Source organism: Trachurus japonicus, chromosome 11 (assembly GCF_045865225.1).
Source record: "Trachurus japonicus isolate A0001 chromosome 11, Traja_1.0".
Classification (NCBI taxonomy): domain Eukaryota; kingdom Metazoa; phylum Chordata; class Actinopteri; order Carangiformes; family Carangidae; genus Trachurus; species Trachurus japonicus.
Window position 1 is genome coordinate 4,723,953 of NC_140917.1, and position 26,152 is coordinate 4,750,104.

Genomic DNA, 26,152 nt, shown 5'->3' on the forward strand with positions numbered 1-26,152 from the left:
TCTCATGACTGAAGGTGTGTTTTTACAAGGGATTTGAAATTTTTCAAAAAGCAGACCTCAAATTTCCAGCATTGGCCTAAATTATTTCTTTATACAGTGTTCTAGGGCAAATTGGCCTCAGTGTGCTTACAGCTGAGGTTCTAATATTTAGACATAAAACACTTGAGTATTGTTACATCTGCAAGTATCTTAAAAAGATCAATTTAAGAAAATATGTAAAAGTTGAGAAAATGGCCTCAAACCTCAGAGGGCATAAACACGTCTGTATTCAGTTTTAACCAGTGATTTGGTTTTTGCGCTTAGAGTGCAGGGCCACAAACAAAAATCTTGTTTAGGGGGCCACCAAAATCCTAGGGCCGGCCCTGAGGAAGAAGGAAAGAAGAAGAAGGAGGAAACAGCAGACATATCGTAACATGGTTTAGATCAATGGTTCTCAAATGGCGCTTTTCCACTGGCACGGCGCGGCACGGCGCGGCACGGCACGGCGCGGCCCGCTTATTTTGCTTTTCCACTAGCCCTAGTACCTGGTACCAAGTACCATTTTTAGTACCTCCTCGGCCCTGGTTCCAAGCGAGCTGAAGCGATACTATAACGTGACGTCAGCCGACTGCCTTCCACTGATTGGCCAGAGTGTCGGCGCGAGCGCAACGTCCGTGGTTTCCTACCGTCACGCTGCCACTGAACGTAAAAACATGGCGACACGACATGGCAGCCAGCACCGAGCTTACCCGCTCCATGGAGATATGATATTCAGAGCTGAGAGGAACACTTCAATTTGTTGATGGGGGGATTACTGATTAATGAAAAACAGACTTTTGATTTTCGTGAATAGATAACAGGAGAACTTACACAATGTCCCTTTAAAGGAAGAAAAAACTTAAGAATGAACAGAAACCTGCAAGGAGCTGATTCAGGGTCACGACCTCAGGGTCACGGGATGTTTGACTCTGTTTCATCTTAGACTTTTACTCTGTCACAGGATCACACACACACACACACACACACACACACACGCACACACACACACACACACACACACACACACACACACACACACACACACACACACACACACATACACACACACACACACTGTACCATTGTTCCCTCCCTCAGACTGTAATCAGGATCTTTTATTGCAGCCAATCTTCCTTCTTCCTTTCAGTCTGGACCAGAGGATTGATGAGTCCTGTCCTGACGCTGCCATCCAACCCAACCTGCACCACAAACACACACACACACTCATAAACCTCCATCCTTCTGGTCGGAGACAAACAAGGAAACGTTCATAAACTGTCGGAGCAGCAGAAGAAGAAGAAGAAGAAGAGGAAGAAGAGGAATCTGAGCGGAGGAACCGGAGCAGCTCCTGGATCGTCCGACCTTGTGACCTTGTGACCAGACCACTTACACTAACGACACACAATGACTGAGCGTTAACCACCATGGGCTCCCATTCACACCCAAACGGAAGTATTTTTACGGCCTCCAAGCACCAGTGAACAAGTTTAAAGCAGCTTAAGTGGCAGCTCCGTGCATGTGTGTGTGTGTGTGTGTGTGTGTGTGTGTGTGTGTGTGTTGGTGGTGAGGAGGCCACAGTGTCGTTAACTGCAGCGAGGTGCTGACGAGGAGGAGGGTTAATGAGCTGAACGCCGCGCTGCCGGGACGCCTTTCAAGTCAGGATTCATTTCTCTATTCAGACTCATAAAGTCGGAGGCTCAGAGGAACCTGCAGCGGGCGGAGCTGAAAACACACACACAGAGCAACACAACAACACAACACAACACAACACAACACAACAACACAACACAACACAACAACACAACACACAACAATACACATGACAAAATCTCAGTTTGTTAGAAAATCAAAGTTTGTTCAGCTCTGGAGCGACTCGGCTTCTGTTCAGGACGAGACTCAAAGGGTTAAAGAGAAACTAGAGAGAATGCATTCCCTGAAGGAAATACGGGTGAAAGCTGAAAGCTGGAAGCTGAATGAGCTGAATAAATTGTTGAAACAATGCTGAATTAAAGGGACAACGAGGAGTTTCTATTCAGTTATAAAAAAGTCTCACGTTAATGTGGATGAATATCCGCTACCCACACTTGTTAATGGGCATTTTTGATAAATATATCGTTCTGTCTCTATCGTTATTTTGTTATTATTAGTGGTGGTGGAAACGCTGGTCGTTTCCTTCGTGGCGAGTCATGAGAATAACGCAGCTGAATCGCCGTTTATGGTCGGAACTACGACGGTACGTGAACCTCTTTGAACCTCTGACTTTAATTCTTGATGAATGAAAACATGAGTCTGTCTTGCGCCGGTCAAAGAATTTCACGGTGTGCGGAGGCTCATAAATGTAGTGAGAAAACACTTCGCTTTTCCAAAACTCCTCGTTGTCCCTTTAAGACTTATATTAACACAAATATTCCGCTTACTTCTGCTTTACAGTAATATGAATCTTCCTGACAGTGGGATGAAGTTTGGCCGCTCTGAGCCTCCGTACACTACTAACCGATGGTCACGATGGTCTGGTACAGTACAGACAGGAAGTGAGGTATCGGCCCCCGGAGCAGAGGAGCACTGACCCGTAGCAGCACACTCAGCTCCACTGAACTTTAAAGGTGAATCGGATCGAGGCCCCCCAGACCCCACCAGACCCCCACCCCCACCGAGGAGGGCTGAGCTGCTGCAGTGAAAGAGACCTAATGACATGAGCTCGTTTACAGGCTGCGGAGAAACATGATGACATCACCGAATCTCTCCAGATCTCCAGGTCTCAGGTCTGCAGGTCTCAGGTGTGCAGGTCTCAGGTCTGCAGGTCTCAGGTCTCAGGTCTGCAGGTCTCAAGTCTGCAGGTCTCAGGTCTCAGGTGTGCAGGTCTCAGGTCTCAGGTCTGCAGGTCTCAGGTCTGCAGGTCTCAGGTGTGCAGGTCTCAGGTCTGCAGGTCTCAGGTGTGCAGGTCTCAGGTCTCCAGGTCTCAGGTCTGCAGGTCTCAGGTCTCCAGGTCTCAGGTCTCCAGGTCTGCAGGTCTCAGGTCTGCAGGTCTGCAGGTCTCAGGTCTGCAGGTCTCAGGTCTGCAGGTCTCAGGTCTGCAGGTCTCAGGTGTGCAGGTCTCAGGTCTCCAGGTGTGCAGGTCTCAGGTCTCCAGGTGTGCAGGTCTCAGGTCTCAGGTCTGCAGGTCTCCAGGTCTGCAGGTCTCAGGTCTCCAGGTCTCAGGTCTCAGGTCTCTAGGTCTGCAGGTCTCAGGTCTGCAGGTCTGCAGGTCTCTTGAACCAGACAGAGTTGAGAAGTTGTGGACTCCATCCAGGTCTTATGGACTTATAGATTCTAATCCTCTGAGTGAAACTGAGTTCATGAACAAAGGGAAACAAGGTTTGATCCCTGAACCACTGGAGCGTCGCACTGCAAAAACTCAAAATCTTACCAAGAATATTTGTCTTATTTCTAGTCAAAATGTCATTTCTAATCAAAATAAATCTCATTCTACTTAAAATAAGACTCATCACATTAAAAAGTAGCTTGTTTTTAGACACTTTTTACTTCTTTAAAGCAGATTTTCACTTAAAATAAGTAGAAAAATCTGCTAGTGGATCTAGTTTTTCTTCCTTATTACAAACACAAAAAACCTGCTTTCACTAGCAGATTTTTCTACTTATTTCAAGTGAAAATTAGTTTGAAAGAAGTGAAAATGATCTAAAAACAAGTTAATTTTTTAGGTGATGAGTCTTATTTTAAGTGGAAAGAGATTAGTTTTGACTAGAAATGAGACATTTTGACAAGAAATAAGACAAATATTCTTGGAAAGATTTTGAGTTTTTGCAGTGCGTACGCCTCAGCTGCAGAGGTGTGTGTGTGTGTGTGTGTGTGTCATGTGACAGACGTTGTGTTTCTCTTTAACTCGTCTGTTTATCTGGATGCAAAGATGCAGATGTGAAGAACCAGGAACCAGGTCTGATCCAGATCCTGTTGGTCCTTGATCAGGACCAGAATCACACGTGTTGTTGTTGTCATTCACAGATCGTGGGTTTGATTCCCCCCACTCAGCAAAAACAGGTTTGTGTCACACAGTGTTGCATCATGGGAAACACAGTCACAGTGATAGATAGTTTGAACGCTCAGGTGTTTGGCGCCACCTGCTGGACGGGACGAGCTTCTCACACACACACACACACACACACACACACACACACACAGACAGCTCATTCCCTCCTGTTGTCCTCCTGGGTCAAGGAAAGACGGAAGGAAGGAAGGAAGGAAGAAGGGAAGGAGGGAAGAAAGGAAGGAAGGCAGGAAGGACAAATGGAAAGAAGGAAGGAGGGAAGACAGGAAGGACGAAGGGAAGGAAGGAAGGAAGGAAGGAAGGAAGGAAGGAAGGAAGGAAGGAAGGAAGGAAGGAAGGAAGGAAGGAAGGAAGGAAGGAAGGAGGGAAGAAAGGAAGGAAGGCAGGAAGGACAAAGGGAAAGAAGGAAGGAAAGAAGGACAAAGAGAACGATGGGAGGAAAGAAGGAAGGAAAGATAGATGGATGGAGGGAACAGATTGGGTCAAAAGGGAAGGAAGGAAGGAGGGAGGGAGGGAGGGAAAAGAGATTGTGGAAAGAAGGAAGGGAAAAACGAAGGAAAGAAAGATGGATGGAGGGAACAGATTCGTTCTAGGAAGGAAAAAGGGAAAGAAGGGAGGAAGGAAGGACAAAGAGAACGATGGGAGGAAAGACGGAAGGGAAGATAGATGGATGGAGGGAACAGATTGGGTCAAAAAGGAAAGAAGGAAGGAAGGAAGGGGAAAAGGAAGGAAAGAAAGATCAAAAGAAGGAAGGAAGGGGAAAAGGATTGTGGAAAGAAGGAAGAGAGAAGGGAAGGAAAGAAGGAAGGAAGGGTGGAGGAAGAGAACAGATTGGGTCAATTTGACCCAGAAGGACGACAGGAGGGTTCAGATAAAACAAATGGACGTTAATATGTTTCAACAAACTCTGTTTATTGACTCGTTTCATGTGTATTTATTATTTATCATATTTACACTGAAGCTGCTTCACATCGTCATCATCAACTCTGTCCTGACTTTGACTTTCATGACTTTTGTTGACTTATTTCTCAAAGTAAATTCAGTTTAGTTTTTTTTTTTAAGGTGCTGAATAAATAAAGTTTTATTTGCAGAGAAGCAGAAACGAAAGAACGAAGCTGCTGCAGAAATAAAATGTTACAGTTTGATTCCAGCTTTGTGGCAGTTTGAGGGAGTTTCACCGTAATAAACTGTACAAACATCATTTAACTTCTCTTCCTGCCTGAACATTCACGTCGAAGTTCATAACCTCGTCGTCTGAACACACGTCGACTTCTACGAGTTTGAATCTGCAGGAACTTTCTCTTGAATCACTAATAATGAGTCTTTTTTTCTTTGTGAAACTAAAACGACATTTGTTCGACGTCACGGCGGTTGATGGCGTCAGAGCAGCAAGAAGAAGCAAGAAGCAAACTACATCTCCCATCATGCCTTTCACAGCAGGCTGCTGCTGCTGCTGCTGCACTGCAAAAACTCAAAATCTTTCCAAGAATATTTGTCTTATTTCTTGTCAAAATGTATAATTTCTAGTCAAAACTAAACTATTTCCACTTAAAATAACTTGTTTTTAGATCATTTTCACTTGTTTCAAACAAATTTTCACTTGAAATAAGTAGAAAAATCTGCCAGTGAAAGGAAGTTTTTTGTGCTTGTAATAAGAAAGAAAAACTTGCTCCACTATCAGATTTTTCTACTTATTTCAAGTGAAAATCTGCTTGAAAGACGAAAAAGAAGTGTCTTAAAAACAAGCTACTTTTTATGTGATGAGTCTTATTTTGAGTATAATTTCATTTGTTTTGACTAGAAATAAGACAAATATTCTTGGTAAGATTTTGAGTTTTTGCAGTGTGCTGCTGCTGCTGTAAGGGGACTCGTCTCAGTTTGTCTATGAGAACAATTAAATCCCTTTATAGTTCAACGTGTTGATGTCGAGCTTCAACCTCTGGGATTCACAGAAGGTGAGGATGACTCATCCAGAGCGGGAGGAAGGTCACCTGACCCCCAGTGACCTCCTGCTGACCTCTAACAGGGGCCGAGGTCTTCACACACATCTGGGCTGACGGGGGAGTAGAGGTCGTCATCCTCACCTGAGGAGAAAGAAAACATCTGTTGGAACACCTGTTGAAGTAACATCTGGAACATCTGCTGCTTTAAAGGGATAGTTCACCCAAAATTCAAATTGCACTCATTATCTACTCCCCCTCATGTGGACTAAGGGCTGGGAGAAGTTTCAGAGTCCTCCGTGGCTTCTCTGAGTTACAGCGGGGCTCCGTGCAGCACTGCATGTCCATATGACGGTTGAGAACGGAGCTCACTTTTCTTCATCCAAAAAGACACACCAAAAAACATCCAAATACCTCCATAGTGCTCGTCTGTAATGTCCCTCTTGTATTGAAGCCCCGACATGAGAAATTGTTCCGAAAAAAATTAAATACGTATATATTGACACCCAGTGCACGGCTATGCAAATTGCGCAAGATTCCGGCAGAGCAACACTGGGAGCTTCCGCTACAAACAAGCTTAAAAACAAGCTTATTTAATTTTTTTCCGAACAATTTCTCATGTTGGGGCTTCAATACAAGAGGGACATTACAGACGAGCACTATGGAGGTATTTGGATGTTTTTTGGTGTGTCTTTTTGGACGAAGAAAAGTGAGCTCCGTTCACAACCGTCATATGGACATGCAGTGCTGCACGGAGCCCCGCTGTAACTCAGAGAAGCCACGGAGGACTCTGAAACTTCTCCCAGCCCTTAGTCCACATGAGGGTGAGTAGATAATGAGTGAAATTTGAATTCTGGGTGAACTATCCCTTTAACATCTGTAACATCTGTTGGAGTAACATCTGTAACATCTGTGTGGTGCCACCTACTGGAGCTCAGGCCAGCTGTTTGTCCGTAGTTGTAACCTGCAGGACCGACAGAAGCTCCGCCCTCCTGAGTTTCTGTCGTTAAAGAGAGAACAGGTGTAACATCTGTAACATCTGTAGCACCATATGTTTATCAAGCTTTTGTATTGCATTGTACAATGTTAAATCATGTTAAACTATGTTTGTATTTATTATGTATGAACGATTTTTGTACCTCACAAATGTATGCTCATTAGCTTAGAGCTGTAGTCGGAGAATGCCACCCTACAAGCCCCTGGAGGGTTTTTTGGCATTTCCCCTTCACATTATTTTGGATTTTATATGTTATATCTTTTTTAACTTTGATATGTGAAAATAAACAAATAAACAAAATAAATAAATGTTTATGTCTCAGAGGTCAGAGGTCAGAGGTCAGCTGACCTGGCGTCACCAGGACGTATCCGTTGCCCTTGGCGACGTTCTGGTAGTCCTCTCCTGACGAGGTGCTGGAGCTGTCGAACGAGTCCTCGGAGATCTTGGACACTCGGGCGTACTGAGGCTCCGGGGCGCCGCCGCCGTAGCCCGCCACCTCGCCGTGGGTCGGCTGCACATCTGGAGACAGACAGAGGGAGGCTGCACATCTGGACTGGAACAGACGCTGTGATGTGTGTGTGTGTGTGTGTGTGTGTGTGTGATGTGTGTGTGTGTGTGTGTGTGTGTGTGTGTGTGTGTGTGTGTGTGTGTGTGTGTGTGTGTGTGTGTGTGTGTGTGTGTGTGTGTGTGTGACTCACCTTCCTCGTTCAGGCTGTCGAGACCTGACGACCTCGTCATCAGAGGATGTCGGTCGTTTCTTCCCTTCTGGGAATCTGAGGTGAGAACGATGCAACTTTTAATCAGCAGCTGCAAACTGCACACACACCCACACCACACATGCACACACATACACACACACACACACACACACACACACACACACACACACACACACAGCAGCAGCAGAAGCGACCGCAGGCTGCAGACACACACATACACACCCAGCCAGTTGTTTTGCAGACGGAGACTCACTCTTGAACGTGGACAGGGGGACGGACGCCGCCTCAGCGCCTAACCCTAACCCTAAACTGGAATAAACCAGAATAAACCGGAATAAACCAGTATAAACCGATATGAACCAGTATAAACCATAATAAACCAGTATATACCGGTATGAACCAGTATAAATCAGTATAACCCGGTAGAAACCAGTATAAACCGTAATAAACTGGAATAAACCGAAATAAACCAGTATAAACCAGAATAAATCGGTATAAACCAGTATAAAACAGTATAAATCGGAAAAAAACAGTATAAACCGGAATAAACCAGAATAAACCAGTATTGAACCAGTATTAAACCAGTGTAAACCGGAATAAACCGGAATAAATCGGTATAAAACAGAATAAACCAGTATAAAACAGTATAAACCGGAATAAACCGGAATAAACCAGAATAAACCAGTATTAAACCATTATAAACCAGAATAAACCGGAATAAACCAGAATGAACTGGAATAAACCAGTATAAACCGGAAAAAAACGGTATGAACCAGTATAAACCACAATAAACCGCAATAAACCGGAATAAACCGAAATAAACCAGTATAAACCTAAATAAATCGGTATAAACCAGAATAAACCACTATAAACCGGTATGAACCAGTACAAAACAGTATAAACCGGAATAAACTGGAATAAACACACACACACACACTCAGCCAGTTGTTTTGCAGACGGTGACTCACTCTTGAACGTGGACAGGGGGACGGACGCCGCCTCAGCGCTCGGGTCAAACTGCTCGTAGTCAGTATCGATGGAGGTGCTGTCGCCGCTGAGCTGCGTCCACAGGTAGCGAGGGGGGGCGGCGGCTTCAGGGACACACAGAGACAGAGACAGAGACACGATGAGACAGAGACAGAGACGATGAGACAGAGACGATGAGACAGAGACGATGAGACGATGAGATGATGAGACAGAGACGATGGGACAGATGGTGCCTTCTTGTGCTATGGTAATTATGGTAAATACCAAAAGACGACGTGAAAAGTGCACATGAACACCCTCTCTCGTGGTATTTTCCACTGGGCAACTCGTAGAATTTTTTGATGCCCGAGCTGCCGAGATGAAAATAACCTTTGACCTTTTCAACATGGCGGCGAGCAACGCAAGATTCGTTAATGGTAAGCAAGGCAAGCCTTTAGAAAACAGTTAGCAGCTATTCACTTTATGTATGCGTGCATGTACAGTAAAAAAAACGCTTTTGAAAAGCTAGCCAAATAGCCAGTGCTAAATCTCCATGAATATTAATATTTACCGTTTGAGTTTTGATAATTCATCTTCTTGCTGTAAGAGATGAACTAGGCAATCCAAGATTGTTTTACCCCATAGATATATACTGTACACGTAAATGCCGCACGTGTCATATATCTATGGTTTTACCCAAGTAACAAGTCTGAATCTGTGTGTCCACCATCTATATTTTCTCTGTACAACAACAAAAGCACATGAACACAACGCACTGGTAAATACCAGGTCACAAGTGGAAAATACCAACTCCAGGAAAGGTTTAATTTACAGAGTAATCAGTTTTTCAGATATCTTCAGATTAGGAATTATGTCAGAACCCACCTCCCTAATTTCGAGAAGGCAAACCCAGACAAGATAGAGAGTTTATTTAATCTGTTCCCTAATCCACGCTACATAATTTCACAACTATATGGAATTTTACAAAACATGTGCCTTCCCAAGATGGATAGAATAAAAGAAGAATGGGAAAGAGAGTTCGGAGCCCTGATTCCTCCCAATGTGTGGGAAGAGTTTGGAGCACATCCATGAATGTCCTATAGAGAATGTGAAGCTGACGTCACGCCGCTTTGCGTTGGGGAACGACGGCGCCATCTTTGGAGGAACGCAAACGTAAATAGAGAGTGGGGACTGGATTCAAGACCCAGATTTACTCCCCCCACTGACTTATCCAGACATCGTGAACTATCTTGTTTTTGGTATTAGTGCATATACTACTGTGGCATTTTTTTTTACGCAGCAGCTGTCCCACCATGATTACTTTTAAGCGACTTTGGGGAACTTTTTTTAGGGAGACGAGCAAGTGTTTACATCCGCGATCCTCCAAAGATGGCGTCCAACGTCCCACGGCGTGACGGAACTTCACATTCTCTATAAACGCCCGACACTGTTTGATTAAATTTAAAATATTGCACAGACTTCATTACTCCCAAACAAAGCTGCATAGAATATTTCCTGAAGTCTCTCCTTTGTGTGAGAAATGTGAGTCCATGGAGGGAACCCTATCTCATAGTTTCGCTCTCTGCCCCAAACTTCAAAATTATTGGCATGAAATATTTGATTTCTTTTCGTTGATTTTGGGGATTCAATTAGACCCAGATCTCAGAACTCACGGTCCTGCCCTTTTTTTTGTTTTGTTTTGTCTTTTTTGTTAGGGATTACTTTTTACCTATGTAAAAAAACATGGAAACATAATTGTTGATTGTTAATTTCTTCATGTGATCAGTTTCCTATTAATAAACATATTTGAAACAAGTGGAAAATACCATCTGTACCACAGCACATGAAGGCAGCAAGACACGATGAGACGCTGCAGCACAAAGACACACACACATTAAACACTGGAGACACTGACCGTCAGCGTGGGGGGTGGCGGCGTTGGCAGCGGCGGCGGCGGCGGGGGCAGCAGCGGCGGTGGGCGTGACTTTGACCAGGTCCACGGGGCTGTTGAAGACGTAGGAGTTGTGATGAGGACCAGAGGACGGACGAGCGCCGCGAGACTGCTCCAGGAGAAAGGCTGAGAGGGGAATCGAACCGACGATCAGCGGTTAATAAATAAAGATAAGAACATGAGTCACTTCCTGTTGTTCATGTTCATGTGACCTTTGACCTTTGATCTTCTCTCTGGTAACGAAACGTTTCTGTTCTGATCTGAATCTGAAGTTTCATCTTCACATCAGTTTATTACTTTATAGAAACACATTTAAAGAAACAATCTGTAGTTTTTTTTTACACCTTAAAGGGATAGTTCACCCAAAATTCAAATTTCACTCATTATCTCCCCCCCCTCATGTGGACTAAGGGCTGGGAGAAGTTTCAGAGTCCTCCGTGGCTTCTCTGAGTTACAGCGGGGCTCCGTGCAGCACTGCATGTCCATATGACGGTTGTGAATGGATACCACTTTTCTTCGTCCAAAAAGACACACCAAAAAACATCCAAATACCTCCATGCTGCTCGTCTGTAATGTCCCTCTTGTATTGAAGCCCCGACATGAGAAATTGTTCCGAAAAAAATTAAATAAGTCTAGTCAGTAATCGGCAGGAAGAGGAGCTTCCACTACAAACAAGCTTGAAATATAGACTTAGGCTTTTTAATTTTTTCCGGAACAATTTCGCATTTCGGGGCTTCAATACAAGACGGACATTACATACGAGCAGCATGGAGGTATTTGGATGTTTTTTGGTGTGTCATTTTGTTACGAAGACAGTTGGTATCCATTTGCAACCATTATATGGACATGCAGTGCTACGCCGAGACCCCCTGTAACTCAGAGAAGCCACGGAGGACTCTGAAACTTCTCCCAGCCCTTAGTCCACATGAGGGTGAGTAGATAATGAGTGCAATTTGAATTTTGAGTGAACTATCCCTTTAAAATAACGTTTCTAACTGATCCAGGGCCCTGAGTGGACTGACCGTGTCTCCTCTTGTAGTGGCAGCACAGAACCGTGTTGGTGACCAGAACCACCAGCAGCAGCACCGACACCGACATGGAGACCAGCTGCTCCACCGACACCGGGGGGGCGGAGCCACTGTCAGAGGGGGGGGAGGAGGGGGGGGCGGGGGCTGCAGAGACACACAGAGGGTCACATGACCATCACCACCATCACCATCATCACCATCATCATCATCATCATCATCAGTCTGAGGGACATGAAGGTCTCTCCTCACCTGTCGTCCAGCTGCTCACATTGGTGGTGTTGGCTGTGGAGGGAATGAAGAGGCCGAGGGAACCTGAACACACACCACACACACACACACAGAGTTTACAGACCTCTGTATACAAGTATATTTAAGTCATTGTAGCTGAATATGCCTTCATTTATGTGACTTTGTAAACAAAAAAAACATTAATTGTTTTGTTCATTACTGTTTTATATTTTAGTGTAGTTGATTACATTCATGCCTTCATTATTATATAAATCCTTTATTTCAACTCCAGGGTCCTCATTTACAATGGTGTTGAGAAGTTACAACAAACTGGAATAAACCAGTATAAACTGGAATAAACTGGAATAAACCAGAATAAACTGGAATAAACCAGTATAAACCGGAATAAACTGGAATAAACCAGTAGGAACCAGAATAAACCAGTATAAACCAGAATAAATCGGAATAAACCAGTATAAACCGGTATGAACCAGTATAAACCAAAATAAACCAGTATAAATTGGGATCAAATAAACCAGAATAAACCAGTATAAATCAGAATAAACCAGAATAAATCAGTATTAAACCATTATAAACCGGAATAAACCAGAATAAACTGGAATACACCAGTATAAACCGGAATAAACCAGAATAAACCGGAATAAACCAGTACAAACCGGAATAAACCAGTATAAACCAGAATAAACCAGTATAAATTGGGATAAAATAAACCAGAATAAACTGGTATAAACCAGTATAAACCGGAATAAACTGGAATAAACCAGTATAAACCAGAATAAACCGAACCAGTATAAACCGGAATAAACCAGAATAAACCGTTATAAAACACTATAAACCGGAATAAACCAGTGTAAACCGGAATAAACCAGAATAAACCAGTATTAAACCATTATAAACCGGAATAAACTGGAATAAACCAGTAGGAACCAGAATAAACCAGTATAAACCAGAATAAATCGGAATAAACCAGTATAAACCGGTATCAACCAGTATAAACCAAAATAAACCAGTATAAATTGGGATCAAATAAACCAGAATAAACCAGTATAAATCAGAATAAACCAGAATAAATCAGTATTAAACCATTATAAACCGGAATAAACTGGAATAAACCAGTAGGAACCAGAATAAACCAGTATAAACCAGAATAAATCGGAATAAACCAGTATAAACCGGTATCAACTAGTATAAACCAAAATAAACCAGTATAAATTGGGATCAAATAAACCAGAATAAACCAGTATAAATCAGAATAAACCAGAATAAACCAGTATAAACCAGAATAAACCGGAATAAACCAGTATAAACCGGAATAAACCAGAATAAACCGTTATAAAACACTATAAACCGGAATAAACCAGTGTAAACCGGAATAAACCAGAATAAACCAGTATTAAACCATTATAAACCAGGATAAATCGGTATAAAACAGTATAAACCGGAAAAAATGGAATACACAGTACAGTTTATTCCGGGTTATACTGGTTTATAATGGTTTATTCCGGTTTATTCTGGTTTATTCTGGTTTATTTCATCTTCACTCGTATCTTTAACTTGTTTTTTGTCTGTCTGACCTCTGACCTTCCTCCTGTGTTTCCATCACTCACCGTTACAGACGACTCCCGCCGCCTTGGAGTCGATACACAGGTGCCGTTTGTTCACCAGCTCCCTGCACTCCCACAGACTCTGCTCCGGGAATGAGCAAAGGTAATAGAAGTTGTCCCCGTCGTTGTGGCTGAGCGGCGGGACGAACCGCGACACCTGCAGCGGCGGCGTCCCGCAGCCCAGCATGGAGCAGACCAGCGCCGCCATCTTCTCGTTCCAGCAGTTGTCGCACACCGTCCCCCAGCTGCCGTTACGGTGGATCTCCAACCGGCCCGAGCAGCGGTCCAGACCGCCGGAGAGCCGGAGCGCCCGCATCTCTGCACACACACACATAGAAGTATAGAATAAGAATAATAGAACAGGAATAATAGAATCGGAATAAGATAAGAAGAATAGAGTAGAAGCTGTGTAGCAGCGGTCAATAACTCACACTGGAACTGAAAACACTACAAGTCAGGATAGATATAAAAACACCTTTTACCTATGTGTATATTGCACATTTACGTTTTTTATGTAGGCTATGTGCTATGTGCAATGTATATGTGCTCACTATTTATTGTTTATTGTCTTTCTTTTAGAGATTCTAGAGAGTTGCCAGACAAAGTGTCCAGTGACAATAAAGTTTATTCTGTAACCCTTTAATTGACAGGATGCTAAGGATGTCATAATGTCAACAAATAGCCAAGAAATAACAATTAATTGTGTCATGATGTCTATAAATAGCCAAGAAATAACGGTCAGTTTCATAGTAATGTTGAGAAATATGGCCAAGAAATATTGATTGATTGTGTAGAAATAGACCGGTCAATATCAGTCTATTGGTCAACAACTTGGTGGAGAAAAATTCTGGCCTTTCCCCAAAAAATTCAAAGCATGAAAAGCATGTGTAATCTATTACCTTTATGAAAAACATGACATTATTATGAAACTGACTGACTAATTTTGAGTAACTATCCCACAATTTTGAGTAATTATCTCATAATTGTGATTAATTATCTCATAATTTTGTGTTATTATCCCATAATTTAGAGTAATTATCTCATAATTTTGACTCATATCACATAATTTTGACTCTTATCTCATAATTTTGAATAATTATCTCATAATTTTGAGTAATTAGCTCATAATTTTGACTCATCTCATAATTTTGAATAATTATCTCATAATTTTGAGTAATTATCTCATAATTTTGACTCGGTATCTCATAATTTTGAGTAATTATCCCATAATTTTGAGTAATTATCTCATAATTTTGACTCATCTCACAATTTAGAGTAATTATCTCATAATTTTGAGTTATTATCTCAGAATTCTGACTACGTATCTCATAATTTTGAGTAATTATCTCATAATTTTGACTCATATCCCATAATTTTGAGTAATTATCTCATAATTTTGACTACGTATCTCATAATTTTGACTCGTATCCCATAATTTTGAGTAATTATCCTCTATAATTGAGTAATTATCTCATAATTTTGACTCATCTCATAATTTTTACTTAGTATCTCATAATTTTGAGTAATTATCCCATAATTTTGAGTAATTATCTCATAATTTTGACTGCGTATCTCATCATTTTGAGTTATTATATCTATTCTTTTTAATAAAGCGTTGGAAATAAACGTCCATACTCTACAGGAAGTGACCTGGCTCTAGTTTCTGAGACCTGAGCACACGACGCCGGCGTCCTCCTTGTGTCCACAGTCGTGCTCCTCCTGCGCGGCGGACGGACACGCCCACAGGTGCCCCTCCCCCCCGGTGCAGTTGAGCTCGTCCAGGTGGACGGGGCCGCGGCCGGGGGGGAAGGGGCCGCCCTGCCCCGTCACGTTGAGGGCGTAGCCGCAGCCCAGCTGAGCGCACGCCACGTCGCCGTCCCTCAGGTCCCAGCCGTCGTCGCACACGGTGCCCCAGCTGCCCCCCCGCCACAGCTCCACCCGGCCGGCGCAGCGGTCCGCCCCGCCCACCAAACGCACCTTCTGATGACCTGAGGATAGATAGATAGATAGATAGATAGATAGATAGATAGATAGATAGATAGATAGATAGATAGATAGATAGATAGATAGATAGATAGATAGATAGATAGATAGATAGATAGATAGATAGATAGATTAAAGCAGAAGTAAGCGGAATATTTGTGTTAATATAAGTCTTAAATAGTTCTATCTTCCGACAGCAATCACTTCTATAGAGTGTTTGGTCTGAAACACGGGTCTGTCAGTCACTCTGCTCTGCTGTAAGCCGAGGAGAAAACTTTCCTTGTATCCTACAACCTTTATCCAATGAGGAGAGCACTGCTCTTCCTGGTCCGTCCAAATCTCGCGTGATTTGCATTGGCACCCAGTTCACGGCTCCGCAAATCGTGCGAGATTCCGGCAGAGCAACACTGGGAGCTTCCGCTACAAACAAGCTTAAATCATAGACTTATTTAATTTTTTTCTGAACAATTTCTCATGTCGGCTTCAATACAAGAGGGACATTACAGACGAGCTGTGTGGAGGTATTTGGATGCTTTTTGGTGTGTCTTTTTGGACGAAGAAAAGTGAGCTCCGTTCTCAACCGTCATATGGACATGCAGTGCTAAAATTTCAATTTTGGGTGAACTATCCCTTTAACTGTAGCCACTGATTAATCCAGGTGTGTCTGACCATTGTTGTGAGGTCAGACACACCTGGATTAATCAGTTGGTCCAATAATGTAAGACAGGAAATAAAGGAGCTGGCTTATTTTAGGAAGTAGTGGAGCTGTGCATAAAGCCCATTGTCGGTGCAAGCTATTTTTAGAACGGCGGAGCAGAGCCGTGAGCTGCTCAGAGCTACGCTACGGAGGCTCATTATGGGATTTCTTGGTTTCCCTCATCAAACTCATCAAATACACAATCCAACAACTCCACAACGCTCTGGTGGACAAGTTGTGACCTGCACATTCACCACGCTATGAGATAATAACACAACGTTACGATTCACAATTAAAGGTAACGAACCTATACTGCTAAAACTATAGGGATTATGGCAATGGGCCAATTTGCCAAAATGTTGAACTATCCCTTTAAGCAAGAATTGTCTGGTATATATTTACAGTCAAACGTTTTCATGCACCGTCGGCTCAGTGTTTGCATTGAAAATATCAAAAATCCAGGTGTTAACTTGCAAAAATTGTGGGAGGAGAAAAGTTTAATAAGTTTTACAGTTTTTGAAAAAAGAAAGTGATTGATGGACTTCATAATTTGTACTGAGTTTAAATAGACAAAAGTTTCTAGTAGGAAGTAGGATTTCCTAGGAAGAGGAAGAAGAAGGATACTGGTGAACACCTTCCACAGAGAAATAAAAAGGTGTTAACCCCTGAACATGAATAGAACGGCTGTGTATAAAACCTGATATAGACCCATAATAAAAAAGGGGACTGAGATGACGTTGATGTGGTTTTACAGTCAGTACAGAGATGACGATGCTCTGTAACCATGGTAACCTACCGCAGACCGCCCTGGTGACCACGGTGCATTCACTTCCCACGCGCTCGGAGCAGTTGCGCAGGCGTCCGTCTCCGTGGGAACAGCCGTGGAGGCAGGACGAGGCGTTCAGGGGCGTCCGGGCGTCTGTGATGTTGTTCAGCTCGTAGGAGAAGACGCCGCCGCAGCCCAGGTCCTCACAGATCTGCTCCACCAGCGCCGGCGCCGTGGCGACCGGGAGAGACACAGCATCATCATCCCCCCCACCGCTCCGGTTACCAGGCAACCGCAGAGTCCACTCACACCTGCCGGCCAGGTGGAGGACGTAGGGGTCACCTGAGGTGACACAAGACGATCGATTAGATCAATAATCAATTAAAACAAAGATGATGATTCAATAACGAAGAAATAAAACCCTTTTTTTTTCTTTTTTCGATCGCTACGACCAGTTTTTCAACACTTTTAACGCAATTTTTAAATTTTTTGTTCTTTTGACACAAAACAAACACATTTTACACATTTAAAATTAGTTTTAACTTCTTTTACAACAACCACACTGCAAAAACTCAAAATCTTTCCAAGAATATTTGTCTTATTTCTTGTCAAAATGTCTCATTTCTAGTCAAAACTAATCTCTTTCCACTTAAAATAAGACTCATCACCTAAAAATGAACTTGTTTTTAGATAATTTTCATTTGTTTCAAACAAATTTTCACTTGAAATAAGTAGAAGAATCTGCCAGTGAAAGGAAGTTGCTTGTGCTTGTAATAATAAAGAAAAACTTGCTCCACTATCAGATTTTTCTACTTATTTCAAGTGAAAATCTGCTTGAAAGAAGTAAAAAGTGTCTAAAAACAAGCTACTTTTTCATGTGATGAGTCTTCTTATCGTATAATGAGATTTGTTTTGACTAGAAAAGACATTTTTGACTGGAAATAAGACTGGAAATATTCTTGGTAAGATTTTGAGTTTTTGCAGTGCAAGACCAAAACAGTAGAAGTTGTGTCAGTTGCTTTCACACTGTTTGTCACAACAGAAAACCTCATGTTCAAAGCCAAACCTAAAGGTCAAGTGAACAGCTGCAGTTCACATTGTAGGCTGAAACTAATGTATTTTAGGCTGTAGGCTGAAACTAATGTATTTTTGTTTCATTGCTTTAGAAAAACAGTTGATTGAGCTCATGCAAATAGATCACAGCTGATTATTTTGTTCTTTTTACAGTCATTTCTTCTGCTCCTGAATGACAGCTACTGTAAATGCTGATTTTTTTCTTTACTCTAAGTCATTCTCATTTTCAAATACTATAATACAGTAAAGTGTTTACTGCAAATCCTGTCATTTACTGTCTTCTTCTTATTTCATAAACTTTACATTCTGCAGAGCTGCTCTGAGATCGGTCGTTCACTTTTTGTATTGAGTGTCACAAAAAAAGGAACAAAATCCATGCCCAACAAATGAAAAATGAATGGAGGTTCAAAATAAACTACAGCATGTACATCAACTTATGATCAATACAATAATCTGTAGATTGTAAAACAGTAGAGCTGTAGAGCTGACACATGTGATTCAGTTTGTGTTGTTCCATCAGTTGTCGGTGTTTTTATGACACTGTGCTGTGACTAAATCTTTCTGTTGAAGACGACATGTGTCAGTGTTTTGGTAGATTTGGTGAGTTGTGTTAGTGTATTGTTGTATTTTGGAAATGTGTGTCTGTGTTTAGTGACACATTGTGTGATTTTGAGCATGAAATTAACTGTTTTGGGAATTGTGTGTTTTAGGTTTGATGTGTGTGAAGAGTTTTGAAAAAGTGTTTTAAGTATTGAAAAACGGTAGCCTAGAAATCTAGCTGCACCCTAGCGGCAGCAAATCTCTTTGCTCCGTAGGTGGGTCTAGAAACGAGCCATAGGAACTTTGTGAGTCTCGAACACTGTTTGTGTTCACCAATCACAGCGCTGTATCTGTTTAGAGAGTCGTTGGGCGGGCTTAACGCCATGACGACATACTTGCGACGGTGAAAAACATGACAAGAAGATGGCTTTGGCAAAGGAATCGTTTGAATCGGCGTTGGCACACTGCAAAAACTCTAAGTCTTACCAATAATATTTGTCTTATTTCTAGTCAAAACAAATCTCATTATACCTAAAATAAGTATATTTATACATATACATACATAGATATCATATACAGCTTGTTTTTAGACACTTTTGATTTCTTTCAAGTCTATTTTTTACTTGAAATAAGTAGAAAAATCTGATAGTGGAGCAAGTTTTTCTTTCTTATTAAAAGCACAGAAAACTTGCTTTCACTGGCAAATTTTTCTACTTATTTCAAGTGAAAATTAGTTTGAAACAAGTGAAAATGATCTAAAAACAAGTTAACTTTTAGCTGATGAGTCTTATTTAAAGTGTTAAGAGATTAGTTTTGACTAGAAATTAGACATTTTGACAAGAAATAAGACAATATTCTTGGAAAGATTTTGAGTTTTTGCAGTGCATCAACTTTGAAATAATTAAACTTGTCATTTTCTTTAAACATTGAGCAAGAAACTGCACTGAAGTCATTCATTTTGAAGAAGGATGTATTTGGTGTTTTGCCGACGGGATATGGGAAAAGTTTAATCTACCGACGTCATCCTGCTCTTTGCTCTGATTGGTCGTAGCGCTACCCTATTGGTGCAGAGGCAGTTTGAAAGACAGCCTTCATCCCGCCCCCTGGATTGAGCCGAGGTCTACCGGTCGTTGCCAGACTAGACATGTTAATGATGTAGTCTGGCTTGTCAGGTTAGAATAACGGGTCATAGCGATCGTAAAAAAACTGTAATGCAAATCCATCAATCACAGCTGATTCTCATCTATATAAACTGTAACATCAAGGAAACACTCAGTTTGTACAAAAAAAAAAGATAGAAACTGCGTTGTAAATTGAATTTTCACACATCTGTGAATGAACAGCAGCTCTGATGCAGCTTTGTTTTTTCTGCTGTAACTTTCAGTTGCTTTACTGTCGACATTTTGTCAATTACTCTCCTCTTTTCTTGTGAAGTGTTCATTCTGCAAAGCTGCACTGCATCATCGTCGTGACGGTCTTTCACTTTTTGTTCTGAGTATTTGCAAAAAAAGAAACAAAATACCTTCAAAACACCTGTAGCCTATTTTGGACATTTGTGTCTGTGTTTAGTTTAAACTTTGTGATTTTGAAGATGAAATTAACAGTATTGGGTAACTAACTGTGTGTTTTAGGTGTGATGTGCGTTTTGAAAAAGTGTTTAAAGTTTTGACAAACGGGTCATAGCGATCGTAAAAAAAAACTGTAAAACAAAGATGATGAATCCATGATGAAGAAATAAAGAAAGTTAAAGCAGCTGAACTTCCTGTCGTCGACTTCTCTGAGAGTTTAAATGATCAAACACTGATTCATGTTGATGCTGATGACTCATTAAACTCATTAAACTTTATAGCGTTACAGTTTTTTTAAGATCAACACTTTAAACACTTGTTCAAAACTTTTAACGCACATCAAACCTAAAACACACAGTTACCAAAACTGTTAATTTCATGCTCAAAATATCCAAAATACAATAATACACAATTCACCAAATCTACCAGAACAACAGAAACATGATGGAACAACACAAACTGCTGGTTTACAATAGACAGATTATTGTATTGATCATAAATTGTTGTAGTTTCTTTTGAACCCTTCTTCATTAGGTTTAGTAAATGCAGGAATTTTTTTTCTTTTTTTGCAAACACTCAGTCCAAAAAGTGAACGCCCCATCTCAGAGCAGAATGAACACTTTACAAAAAAAGAGGAGAATAATTGACAAAATTTCCACAGTAAAGCAATTTTACTGTGGAAAATTCATATCATCATAGCTGCTGTTCATTCATAAATGTGTAAAAATGCATTTTACAAACACAAGAATGTAGCCTATATAGATGGATGCATGAGCTCAATCAACTGTTTTTAAAAAGCAATGAAACTAAATCTACAGGACATAAAAGTGCTGTTCACTTAAGCCTTTAGGTTCAGTTCAGAGCAAAAGCTTGTGGGTAAAAGAAGTTAAAACTAATTTTAAATGTATAAAATGTGTTTGTTTTGCGTCAGAACAAAGAACAAGAAACGTGTTACTTGTTCAGCCCACACAGGCTGATGATGTGGTAACTGTGTGAAGAGTTTGGAAAAAGTGTTAAAAAAAAGAAACCGGTCATAGTGAAAGAAAAAAAACTGTAATTACTAGAGCTGCAACTATTTCTTTTTACTGACAACAATAATCTTCCATAAGTACGACGGAGTATTAGGGCCACATTGAGAAAAAAACAAAAAAACACAGACTTCGAGGATAAAGTCATAAATTTACGAGAATAAAGTCGTACATTTCCTTCAAGAAAAAAGTCATAACATTACGAGAATAAAGTCGTAAATTCACAAGAATAAAGTTGTACATTTCATACGAGAAAAAAGTCATAACATTACTAGAATAAGTCGTAAATTTACGAGAATAAAGTTGTAGGCTACATTTCATACGAGAAAAAAGTCATAACATTACGAGAATAAAGTCGTAAATTCACAAGAATAAAGTTGTACATTTCATACGAGAAAAAAGTCATAACATTACGAGAATAAAGTCGTAAATTTCATACAAGAAAAAAAAGTTTGTGATTTTTTTATTTGTCAATGTGGCCCTAATACTCCGTCGTACATAAGTCATTCATCATTTACATTCATACTTTAATACGTTTCTTAATGAGCTGATGTGACTGAACCTGATTCTTTCAAACGCATCGTTTTACGTTTTCTTTTCACTTTGTTCTACTTTGTGTTTTCACTTCATGTGTGTGACATTGTGTGATTTGTGTGATTTTAATCTACATTTAATAAATATGTTGGTTAAATATTTCCGACCAACAAACAAACAACAAATTGTGTTACCTTGAGGTTTCACACATCAGAGCACAAACAGGTTCAAAAACCACACGTGTCCTGTTTTAATGTTTCTGCTGCTTTTCATGTGTAGTTTATAATTTTCATTGTTCTTATCGTTGTTACTACGACCTCCTCATGTAAAAGCACTTTAACTGCATCACATACTGCATATTTCTATTTCTATTGGTAAAGAGAAGCTCAGTAATATCAATTAAATCAGTGTTTATCAAAGGGACTATTTAACCGTGTGGATTAACACTTACTTTAGAGTTAAAACTTCCTGTCGTCGACTTCTCGCTGAGTTTTAAACAGAAAACGATCAAATACTGATTCATGTAGATGCTGATTAACCTACTAATCAATAACTGATAAAATATAATTTAACGGTAAAACAGGACGACCAACTACTTCCTTTAACTGACAACAATAATCTTCCATAAGTCGTTCATCATTTATATTTATATTCTAAAAACAGTTTGGACGTTTAAATGTAAAAACTTTAATACGTTTCTTTATTCCCACACGGAAAGAACCTATAGGTTTTAATATAGGTTTGAATATATGTGACATACATAAAATTGGCCATTTTCATATATACGCATATATGCTAATATATGGTGCATATATGCAGCATATGCACAGATAAACTACATATAGGTTTCATATATGCACATATATCCTCATGAGGATATATAGGATATAGATATATGCACATACAGAATATGAAACCAATATGCAGTTTATCTGTGCATATGCTGCATATATGCACCATATATATTAGCATATATGCGTATATATGAAAACGGACAATTTTATGTATGTCACATATATTTAAGCCTATAAAACCTATAGGTTCTTTCTGTGTGGGTTGACTGATGTGACTGAACTTGATTCTTTCAAACACATCGTTTTAGTTTGTGTTTTTTCACTTAGTGAGTGTATGAAATCTTCTTTGTGCGATTTTCAATAAATTGAAACACGTGGGTTAAATATGTGAAGCGTGTCAGCTTCATCTTCTATGTAAATCAGACTTTATCGTGAATTCTGTCTCTAAGAAGTAAAAGTTTCACATCGACGTTTTTCTGGGACAGAGTTGTTGAGAGAGTGTGTGGGAGCGACGGCGCTCTGCAGCAGCAGCAGCAGCAGCAGCAGCAGCAGGTCGATGTGCAGCTGCAGCTTCACACAGATCTGTTTCAGAAGCAGGTCGGACTCAGCCCACATCCTGTGACTGCAGAGGAGGCTTCACCCTGCCTCACCCCGTCTCCCCCAGCCCCCCCTGATCCCCACCCTGACCCCGTATATGGCAAGCCATTTTAACATTTAAAAGCCAGACTGGATATGTGTTGCAGTCAGATATCTGTAATTCAGTTTTGCCTCGTCAAAAAAAAAAACATTTCACATATCTGCAACTACATTCTTCCTATCCACAATTGTCATTTCAGATCCACAACTATTCTTCCTAGGATAAATGACGTCACTTTAGCCATTCATGTGTATGGGGTTTGTCATTACAGATATCCACTATGTGAATTACAGATATCTGTAACTGAATTCCGACTAGTACTAATCCCAGTTTGAGATATCTACAATTTGATTCCAACTAGTCATAATTCCAGTTCAAGATATCTTTAATTCACCTCAATTAAAGATAATCTACATGTCCCTTTTTCGGATATCTTAAATTAAGTTTTGACTTAGGCGAAATGACGTTGAAGATATCTCAAACTGGAATTCGTACTAGTCGTAATTCAGTTACAGATATCCGTAATTCACATAGCAGATATCTGCGACTGGCCTGGTGGTTCTGCTGTGACTTACTGCTGCTCTCCTCCTGTGTGAGCGTGGTGTGTGTGTTGTTTCCTTGTGGCGTTGTCGGTGTCGGTGTTGTCGTCGTTGCAGCTTCGCTCTGAGACGACGAGTTCTGAAAAGCTGAAACACAGAGAAGTCTCACACACATGGTAGTGGGGGGAAAAGGGGACCTGAGTAGTAACCCAGGGCCCGAGTAGGGAGAGGGCCCATGAAAATCCTGAAATTATTATATTTTTGTGTGATGTTTCTATTTTGAATGAATTGGGTCCTTCAATTAATTGGTATCATGAGCTGTCCTCATGCTGCCCAAAAAACAGAAATCGGGGTATCAGAAAAAGAAAGAGCGAAAAGAAAAAGAAAGAAGGCAGAATTAGGGGAAGCAACTGTTAAAGGAATAGTTCAATGGACAAATTGGTCCATTGCCATAATCCCTATAGTCATAGCAGTAGGTTCGTTACCTTTAATTGTCAGTGCAAGCTGTTTTTAGAACGGCGGAGCAGAGCCGCGAGCTGCTCAGAGCTACGCTACGGAGGCTCATGGGATTTCTTTGGTTTCCCTCATCAAACTCATCAAATACACAATCCAACAACTCCACAACGCTCTGGTGGACAAGTTGTGACCTGCACATTCACCACACTATGAGATAATAACACAACGTTACCAGACAGAGTTGTTTTAGAGGGAAATACAGAGACTGATGATGAAAAACTGTCCCTGAAGGCAACGCACATCAGTGGTTTTTCACGAATTTCCCTCTAAAACAACTCTGTCTGGTAACGTTGTGTTATTATCTCATAGCGTGGTGAATGTGCAGGTCACAACTTGTCCACCAGAGCGTTGTGGGGTTGTTGGATTGTGTATTTGATGAGTTTGACGATCCCCTTTAATTTAATTTATCCCTTTAATGCATCATCACCGTTAATGATGCTCAAGACAGAGTTGTTTTAGAGGGAAATACAGAGACTGCTTGATTAAAAAACTGTCCCTGAAGGCAACGCGCATCAGCGGTTTTGCATGAATTTACCTCTAAAACAACTCCGCGCTTCGTGCACTGGCGTGGATAGGGGCCTATTACACACACTAACATCTGTGTCGTGTGTGATAGGCTAATATCCAGTCTCAGCACCAACACCACTTCAAACACTCTGACCACAGGGGCTGATGGGTAACGAGTGGCCGTGGGTGTCAGTCGGTGTGTGTGTGGACGGAGGCAGCGTGGTCGAGCTGTGATGAGGTCACAGCGGCCGCCGCATGTTACTGATCTGAGTCAGACTGAAGTCACATCAATAATAATAAGTATCAGATAATAATATTAATATCATGTTAACACTGAACCACATCTACAACCGTCACATCGCTTTCACATCAAATAACAGAGTAAATGAACAGATAAACCAACACGACGCCCGTTCACACGACATTTTCTGAAGTTTCAGAAACAGTTTCTCACTTTTTCTCGTTTTAACTGATTCTGTGTCTTTTCGAAAATGTTAATAACACATAAAAGAAGAAAAAAAGAAAATTCAGCTTCACATCAACTTCGTTTGAATCAAGAAAAATGTTAAAACTTTTCACTCACAGTTTCTATTAAACTATTCAGTCAAACTGAATCTTTTCTAAACTAGAAACTCATTTTCTGAACAGATTTGGTAAATAGATTTACAGTAACTTCATGTATTTACATAAATATCTGTTTAACTGTTACAGCAGAGATCAATAAACTTCTCCGCTGGTGGTGAAAAACGTTTAAAAAATATGTTAATAAAAGCAGAAAAGACTGAATGAAACTTTATGAAGCTTTATGAAACGTTACCTGCACAGACGCAGCTCAGGTAGAAAATTAAAACGATTTCCAGCAGCTTCATGTTGAACTGATTCTTCTGTTTCTGAGCTCGGAGCAGAGAGAGTCTGTGTGTGTGTGTGACTGTGTATGTGTGTGTGTGTGTGTGTGTGTGTGTGTGTGTGTGTGTGTGCAGCTTCCTCTTCTCTTCTCTTCTCTTTATGTTCAGCTCACACATCTTCCCATTTGCCAGCGCAGAAGAGGGAAGTGAACTGAACTATGACGTCACATCTGAATCTTGTTTTGAGTTTGACATTAATTTTAAATTCTGGTGTAAATGTGATATTACGGTAAATTAATAACATATTAAGACTGAATATCTTTTAAAAAACAACCTGATTTAACTATAATTTGTAATCGCAGTTTAAATGATCAATATGATCAATGTAATCAAGATAAACAGAATTAAATCTAATGATAGTAAAAAGTCGATGTGGTTAAAGTTAGGAAATATCATCATGAACATAACACATGACGTCATGACAACAGTTTTGTACTATATTACAGTTTTTTTCCAATTGCTAACAAACTAAAATGACATGCTGCAATCAGTCAATCATATTAATTACATCCGGTTTGCCTGTCCACCTGCTGGCTTTTACCAACCTTGC

At 40.7% G+C, this 26,152-nt stretch overlaps 1 protein-coding gene across 1 annotated transcript; it reads right to left on the reverse strand.

The window, feature by feature from the left end:
• Positions 1-5,891: 5,891 nt before the first annotated feature.
• On the reverse strand, positions 5,892-20,255 carry LOC146977956 (T-cell differentiation antigen CD6-like). Its single transcript, XM_085790544.1, has 12 exons — positions 20,249-20,255; positions 16,991-17,302; positions 15,185-15,502; positions 13,518-13,832; positions 11,911-11,973; positions 11,656-11,805; positions 10,598-10,759; positions 8,685-8,807; positions 7,696-7,770; positions 7,346-7,516; positions 6,929-7,000; positions 5,892-6,144 (listed from the first exon to the last, which is right to left on the reverse strand). Exons 1-12 carry the CDS (start codon positions 20,253-20,255, stop codon positions 6,080-6,082), a joined length of 1,833 nt encoding a protein of 610 aa, XP_085646670.1. The 3' UTR covers positions 5,892-6,079.
• Between the last annotated feature and the right edge of the window lie 5,897 nt (positions 20,256-26,152).